The sequence below is a fragment of the Gossypium hirsutum genome, chromosome D08 (genome assembly GCF_007990345.1).
Source record: "Gossypium hirsutum isolate 1008001.06 chromosome D08, Gossypium_hirsutum_v2.1, whole genome shotgun sequence".
In the NCBI taxonomy this organism is placed as follows: Eukaryota; Viridiplantae; Streptophyta; class Magnoliopsida; order Malvales; family Malvaceae; genus Gossypium; species Gossypium hirsutum.
In genome coordinates this window covers 3,928,323-3,936,318 of record NC_053444.1, presented here as the reverse complement: position 1 = coordinate 3,936,318, position 7,996 = coordinate 3,928,323, and the positions used below count along the sequence as shown (strand labels likewise).

Genomic DNA, 7,996 nt, shown 5'->3' with positions numbered 1-7,996 from the left:
CAGCTCATATTTTTAAACGGGCCTAATTTTTTTATCTAAACCCTCCTAAATTTTAGACGAGTCTTCGGGTTTGGGAGAGTAGCTCAATTCAAGAACAGGTCTACTATCGGGAGAGTAACGAAAATATTTAATTTCAAAAGGTTTAATAACTAAATCGAAAAAATTAATAGTTTAATGGCTAAAATAAAGGGAAGATGATAGTTTAGTGACCAGTATTGTAGTTTATCTAATGTCGGTAAGTAAAAGTAAAAAGTGATATTCGAAGGTGAAGGGTTGACTGACGGTGAGACACATTTTGGAATTTGGACTGCCCACGTGCTCCCCTCACTCCTTTTCCTTTCTTTCACCTAAACTTGTATTTTAGTTTAGATCCGCTAACTTTAATTAATAAACTAATCATAATATAAAATATAATTAAAACAAACTCAGGACCAAAAAAACAACAGAATAAAGCACAAATTAAGTATTAAAATTTGAAGGATATTTTGGCATTAATCATAAATCTCGTATTTTTGTATTAAGAGTTAAATTATATCAGTTTATTTAATTGATTGATTTGGTCTAGGTCAAGTTTTTTATAATAATTTTTATAAGTTTATATAATTTTAATATTTTTTATGATTGTTATAGAATTTTAATACATTTTTACAAAATTTTAATTTTATTCTAATATTTATACTATTATATATATTTTTATAAGTTTATATTTTTAAATATTTTTTTTATAGTTTTTTCTATTTTTTATAAATTTTATGATTTTTTAAATATTTTTTATGAAATAATATTAAATTAAATCAGAAGTTATTATATGTAACCATCTGATTAATCTATTAATTTATTTTAACAGTTAATATGATCAATGACATAATCGTTAACAAAAGGATTTAATTGATTATTTTAACTAAGAACAAGAACTTGATTATATGAGAATTTAATAAAAGGGCTTAATTGATTGATTTTATATTTTCTCAAGGGCTTTTTTGATATATAATTCTAATAATAATAATATAAGAAGAGGAGGAGGAGGAGGAGGAGGAGGAGGATAGAAACACAAAAGACGGGATTCTTAGGTGTGAAATCTGAATCCACTGTCTCAAACTCACTTCAAACACTTCCACTTCCCTTTCTATGCAAAAAAGCTAAAATGTCTTCAATGAATCATTGAAATTTAAATCTAATCAAAGCTTCAACAAAACATGGGTCACTTAAATCTACCACCATCCAAGCGAAATCCGCGCCAATGGAAACTTTTGGACATCGTCTCCGCCTTCTTCTTCGCCCTCGTACTCTTGTTTTTCTTGTTGGTCTTCACCCCTCTCGGCGATTCCTTGGCTGCCTCTGGTAGGCAAGCTTTGTTGCTTTCCACCTCCGATCCAAAGCAACGGCATCGTTTGGTGGAGCTGTTGGAGCTTGGCCATCATCACCAGCCTATCGAAGCTTGCCCTGCTGATTCCGTCGATCATATGCCGTGCGAGGATCCTAGGCGTAATAGTCAGCTCAGTAGGGAGATGAATTTCTATAGAGAAAGGCATTGCCCTTTGCCTGATGAAACGCCTCTTTGCTTGATCCCTCCTCCTCTTGGCTACAAGATTCCCGTTCAGTGGCCTGAAAGCTTGCACAAGGTATATATATGTATATATTTTCTTCTTCCAGCTTCTAGTTAGTGTTTGGGGACTTGGATTTTAGAAATAGTGTAAATTGAGTAGTAAATTATTTAAAGATCTAGCATTAATGAATTTGTTAAAATGCTTGAATTTGAAATTCTTAAAATATTATATTAAATTCCAACTAATTTATTTGTAATATCTCTATTTCATTCTTACTATTTATATAATAATGAAAGCGGAATATTTAAGGCATTGTGGGATTGTTGGGTTTTCCTTAGGTAGGATTTGGGAACTAATATTTCAGGATTTGGATCTCAAAAATAGTGGAAATTGAGTACTAAACAATTTAGAAATATAACATTAAATAATTATTTCTCAAATACATGGATTTGTTAGAAGCTTGTTTACAGATGAATTTGAAATCCTTAAAATATTTTAGGATTTGATGAATTCATGTTTTTATACTTTTCTAATATAATGTTATATTGAATCTCAACTAGTTTGTCCACTTTATTCTTACCATTTACATAATAATTGAAATCGAAATCCAAAATTTCAAATCTAAGTTCCCAAACGGAGCATTAGAGATTATTGAAACACGAAATTTGCTATAAAATTTCTTAGGGATGGCAATGGAGCTAAGGAAGAATTGTTTTTGTCTATCTCTGTTCCACTCTTACAAGAATGTTGAGAGCGTCACTTCCATGGATCAGTAATATCCTTAACTGGATCACTGCTCTCCGATACTTACTTCAATTTGATATTGTTCAAATTATATGATTCTAAGCGTATTCATAAACATAATTATAGTTTATATATATGATTTCTAGTATACTGATAATATAATATATTCATATATGAATGGTTTTAGTAATTTTAAAAGTCGAGCGAGTGGAGCAAATAGTAAAATTTACTAAAATTGTCTCGCTCCATCACCTGCATTCACTTCAGTATAAGAACTTCCACATTCAGCGTGGATTCCTGTCGAGATCCATAAAGCAGCTCGATTATTTCCATCCCTAAAATTGCTCCTTTGTTAAAAAATGGAAGCTAATTATTAGTATTTACTTGTAAGAATTCCAAGTATATAATTGCTAGGTATGGTTTTCGAATATGTCACACAACGAAACTGTGGGTTTGTTTTGTATTCCATTAGAGATTATTATTAAACACAAAATTTTCTATAAAAATTGATGTTGTTTCCATAAAATTGTTTCATCATTTATTATACTTTTAGAAATGGAAGTAAATTGTTAGCGTTACTTAAAGCAGTTTTGATTGTTTCATGGTTAGATATGGCATTCCAACATGCCACACAACAAAATTGCTGATAGGAAAGGTCACCAAGGATGGATGAAAGAGGAAGGTCCTTACTTTATTTTCCCTGGTGGTGGAACAATGTTCCCTGATGGAGCTGCATCGTATATAGAGAAACTTGGACAGTACATTCCCATAACCGGTGGAACTCTTAGGACGGCCCTCGATATGGGCTGTGGGGTACGTTGACACTATGTTGTATAGTAGTATCTTGTAATGCTCATACTTAAGTTTGCACTGTTTGAGTATTGTACTCATTATGGCCCTCTGCAGGTTGCTAGTTTTGGGGGTTCAATGTTAAAAGAAGGCATTTTGACACTCTCATTTGCTCCAAGGGATTCACACAAAGCGCAAATACAATTTGTTTTGGAAAGAGGGATACCAGCCTTTGTTCTAATGCTTGGCACCCGCAGACTCCCATTTCCTGCATTTGCATTTGACTTAATTCACTGCTCTCGTTGCCTTATCCCTTTTACAGCTTATAGTAAGGTTTTTTCTTTGTTTTGCGAGTGTGTGGACTGCTTTTTTTTTCTTTTTTCGCATTTATATCTGCCTTTATTCTTTTGTCTTAGTGTGAAGAAATATGGCTTTTTCAGATGCAACATATTTCGTTGAAGTGGATCGGTTGCTTCGTCCGGGTGGATATTTGGTCATCTCCGGACCCCCTGTGCAGTGGCCTAAGCAAGACAAGGAGTGGACAGACCTCCAGGCTGTTGCAAGAGCATTGTGTTATGAGCTTATTGCTGTGGATGGAAACACAGCCATTTGGAAGAAGCCTGATGGAGATTCATGTCTACCAAACCAAAATGAATTTGGGCTTGAATTATGTGATGGATCTAATGACCCAAGTAATGCATGGTAATCGTCATGGAGATCCTTAGTTTCAAAGAATTCAAAATTCTAATAGGATTTGCCTTTCATCCTGAGAAAATTCCAACAAGAATTTGATGGAATTTTCTACCTAATTTAGCTGCATGTTCAATAGTTACCAGATTCCGTTCCCAATTCTTTCTATTCTGTTTATTTATTGATTCTAGAGAAGAAACATAGTGTTATAAACTTCTTTTCTTTTTTGTTTGTAGGTACTTTAAATTAAAAAAGTGTGTGACTAAAACATCTTCTGTAAATGGAGAATATGCTATTGGGACAATTCCCAAGTGGCCAGACCGGCTAACAACAGCTCCTTCAAGGGCCTTGGTCATGAAAAACGGGATTGACTTGTTTGAGGCAGACACGAGGCGGTGGGCAAGGAGAGTTGCCTATTATAAGAATACTTTGAACGTGAAGCTTGGTACTCCAGCAATACGCAATGTCATGGACATGAATGCATTCTTTGGAGGGTTTGCAGCAGCACTCAAATCTGATCCAGTATGGGTGATGAATGTTGTTCCTGCTCGGAAGCCATTAACTCTTGATGTTATATATGACAGGGGCCTTATCGGGGTATACCATGATTGGTGAGTTACTGTAGCATTCTACCTTTATTTACTGAAAATGTTGATTGAATCTCCCATTGAAAAGGGTTTAGCTGATGTCGCTAGATGAGTGATTACTGATTATTCGCTTGGAGCTATGATTTTCTACTTGCGTGTTTTCACTGTCAAACTAGATCCCTGATTAATCCTTATCCTTGAAGCTTTGTCATGGTTGCTTGTCTTCTAGATTTGTTGTTCTTTTCTTATGATGGTTTGATGTATAGTGGTCTTTTATGGAAACTCTCTGGTTAACTCTCTCTATTGCTGTTTGCAGGTGTGAGCCTTTCTCAACATACCCCCGTACTTATGATCTCATCCATGTAGCTGGCATTGAATCACTAATAAAACTCCCGGGTTCAAGCAAGAGCAGGTAGATATAACCATTAGCTTCATCCTTCAATTCTGTCTTTGGCTCTTCTTGAATTTTTGTAGCATGTGTTATGCGAGAAGTTCATGAATTACTTGAATTTGAAGTTATTGCACATCACAATACTTTTATGTGCTTCAGATAACCTTTTGCTCATTTTATTCTCCATTTTAAGCTCTCACCTTCCAAACATGATGCAAAATAAATAAATAAATAAACGAAGCATAGAAGCACCTTTGTTTCATAGGAGTCTTTGCATGTCTTGTCGTTATTGAACAGACTTGTGCAATGTTTCTGCACGGATCATTCTGTTAGTTTACTCGTTCGAGTTTTTGTCAGCTTTTTTCATCAACTCCGATGGTCCTGCAGGTGTAATCTTGTGGATCTAATGGTGGAGATAGATCGAATGCTGCGTCCAGAAGGAACAGTCGTGATTAGAGACTCCCCTGAAGTAATAGAGAAAGTGGCTCGGATAGCTCGTGCAGTAAGGTGGTCAGCAACCATAAACGACAAGGAACCCGAATCACATGGAAGGGAGAACATTTTGGTTGCAACCAAAACCTTCTGGCAGCTAACTTCATCGTCATCATGAGGCAGCCTTTGTTCTTCCTAATATAGGTATTTCTCCTTTTCGTTTCTTTTTCTTTTAATTACGATTTGAAGTCAATTTGTCTTCTCCTTGCATCAAAAAGGTGCAATCTTGTTTCTTGTTCCGTGTTCGCTATTTTTTTATATCAAGAAACTGTAGATTTAGAAATTATAAGAATCAACGGACTGCAACTTTATTATAGTACAGACGTAGATTGCAGTGAGAATTTGATTGTAATTTGATGCCATTAGATTGTTCCAACTCTAACTTGGTGCTGCTGCTCTGCATTACCATTGCGATCCTTCTGTGTGTGGTTTGATTAGTTATCGGTTCAATAACTTTTAGCTAGATAAAAATACCATGGATGCTCTTATACTAGGAATCGGATTACATTTTGCCTTCTCTACTCAAAAAATGGACAAATTAGTTTATGTATGTTTGATAGCAAATTGGTTCTTTTGTTAAAAATTTCTTACATTTCTACGTTTAAAAATTGGTTCTTGTATACTGTCTGGTTAGTAGAAATGAATGAAATTTTTAATAAAAAAGGACTACTTAGTTCTTTGATCCAACGCTCAACATGATAGTCGATACTGGCTGCACGGGCCAGTATGTACGGTTTTAGTCTAAGACCAGTATCAAGTATTCTATGTTCTGCTTCAGCCAAAATTTACATGCGTTTAGGCCATTTCAGTGTATTTCAACCCATTTTGATCAATACTGGTAGTTCATATCAATTGGTACAAAATTTTGGCATTTTCAATCAAATTTTTAATTTTTAATTTTGACCATTTTAATTTTTCATAAATACATTTAAAATTAGAAGTTATTAATTTGAATGATTCAACCTAATTAATAATTAATAATTTATATTTGTATATAAATATATTTATAGGAATGTAATTGACATATATTTACATTTATAATATATAATTTATTTATTTTTACCAAAATAACATAATTTTTTAAGAAAATTTAACATAAGCTATAAATATATATATATGAAAAAGATTTAGATGTATATATAATTTATCAAGAAATTAAAAATTACACTAAATATGTATATAAAAAATATTTAAAAATATTGATAAATCTAAAACGATAAATCAAAACATATCGGTGTTAAGACAAAAATGGTCCGTCCATTGGTGCAGTATTGATTACCTTGACATATATGAATTATTTTATCTATTTCTTAAGTAAATAGAGTCAAATGCAATCAGACTCTTAATATAGGGATTTTCATGATTCTTTTATCTTTGTAGCTCTTTCAATCTATATATGACACATATCTAGATATGAATTTGAAAATACAACCTTCCAAATACATAAAAAACTTTAAAAGAATACATAAATGAAGTATTACTCAAAAGTGTTTTGATCATGTCAGCTTTGGAAACATATTCATATTCAACACATATTACGATGATCTTATTAGACAATATCCCATCAAATGGGGTTATCAAATATGACATGTTTTTATCTGAAACACATATCAAATATAAACTCATATGATGTAATTACAGAGTATACAAAATATAAATCCATATTATTATAAAATATATGTTAGCTTAGAATTTATAAAAATAAAATTATTAAGCATGAAATAAAAATGACATATCTTTAAAAATTAACATAAATTGAAATCAAGTTAAAAAGAGAATATAATATTAATATAAAGTTAAAGTTGTTCATAGAGCGGATTGGGTCTGGTTTGAACCATATTAACGTATGTTATACACACACTTCAAGTTTACTCAAACTTACTTATATTTATAAATGATTAAACTAAGTTTATTTTAAGTCTACCAATATTTTTATTTTTAGTTTTTTTACAAATTTTATGTTAATTTTAATTCAATGTTTAATAATTTAATACAATTTTTATTTATTTTAATGCTTACCAAAATTTTAGCTTGCTCAAATTTTAATTTTAAATAAATACCTCGGTCTCTAGGTAAATCTAACTAAAATCGGACCAATGGGCTTACCACCAAGATTCCATAATCTAGGAACCAACCTCTATTGAACAAATCCTTGCAAGTGGATTGAAGTTGTGTCTATTTGAAAATAACATTGTTAAAATAAATAACTATAAATTTAGAATATAAATAATAAAATAAACATAAAATATATAAAATAAATTGGATCGAAAATTTGAACCGTTAATATTATTAATTATTAATTTAATTAATTCAATAATAATTAAACACATAAAAAAAAATATGTTAAAAAATTATAAACCAATTCCTTCAATTCAACTATAAAAAGAAGAAGATTTATTGTGTATATGAAATTGATAAAATCAATAAGTACTTGATTTATCTAATCTCGAATATAAATTATAAAACAGGCAGATAAAATACTAAAAAAAAGTGATGACGTGTCCTCTCATTCAAGATTTTCATTTTGGGGGTCAAAAGGGATACTAAAGATCTTCTATGTGATTTCCATCATACCTCACAGGTTGTTTTTGTTTATGTTCATACGACAGCTTGGCAAAGTGGGATATATTATTGCATTCGTTTCGTACGAATATATATTTTTAATTAATTTAATAATGTAATAATTGATTTTAATTGTATTTTTTAATATATTAATTATAATTATAGTAGGGACCGGGGGAGAAATTATTTGGACT

At 31.5% G+C, this 7,996-nt stretch overlaps 1 protein-coding gene across 1 annotated transcript; it reads left to right on the top strand.

Moving 5' to 3' along the window:
• The first annotated feature begins 989 nt into the window (after nucleotides 1–989).
• Nucleotides 990–5,622, top strand: LOC107922256 (probable pectin methyltransferase QUA3). Its single transcript, XM_016852188.2, has 7 exons — nucleotides 990–1,622; nucleotides 2,901–3,104; nucleotides 3,198–3,408; nucleotides 3,521–3,782; nucleotides 4,007–4,381; nucleotides 4,674–4,769; nucleotides 5,136–5,622. The coding sequence occupies exons 1-7, from the start codon at nucleotides 1,197–1,199 to the stop codon at nucleotides 5,356–5,358; spliced, it is 1,797 nt and encodes a 598-aa protein (XP_016707677.1). The 5' UTR covers nucleotides 990–1,196; the 3' UTR covers nucleotides 5,359–5,622.
• The last annotated feature ends 2,374 nt before the right edge of the window (nucleotides 5,623–7,996 follow it).

Excerpts from the sequence above, each read along its gene's own strand:
- LOC107922256 (XM_016852188.2), top strand. The coding sequence starts at position 1,197 with ATGGGTCACTTAAATCTACCACCATCCAAGCGAAATCCGCGCCAATGG. Across the intron at positions 3,409-3,520 it reads TATCCCTTTTACAGCTTATA|ATGCAACATATTTCGTTGAA; the intron begins GTAAGGTTTTTT and ends TGGCTTTTTCAG. Across the intron at positions 3,783-4,006 it reads AATGACCCAAGTAATGCATG|GTACTTTAAATTAAAAAAGT; the intron begins GTAATCGTCATG and ends TTTTGTTTGTAG.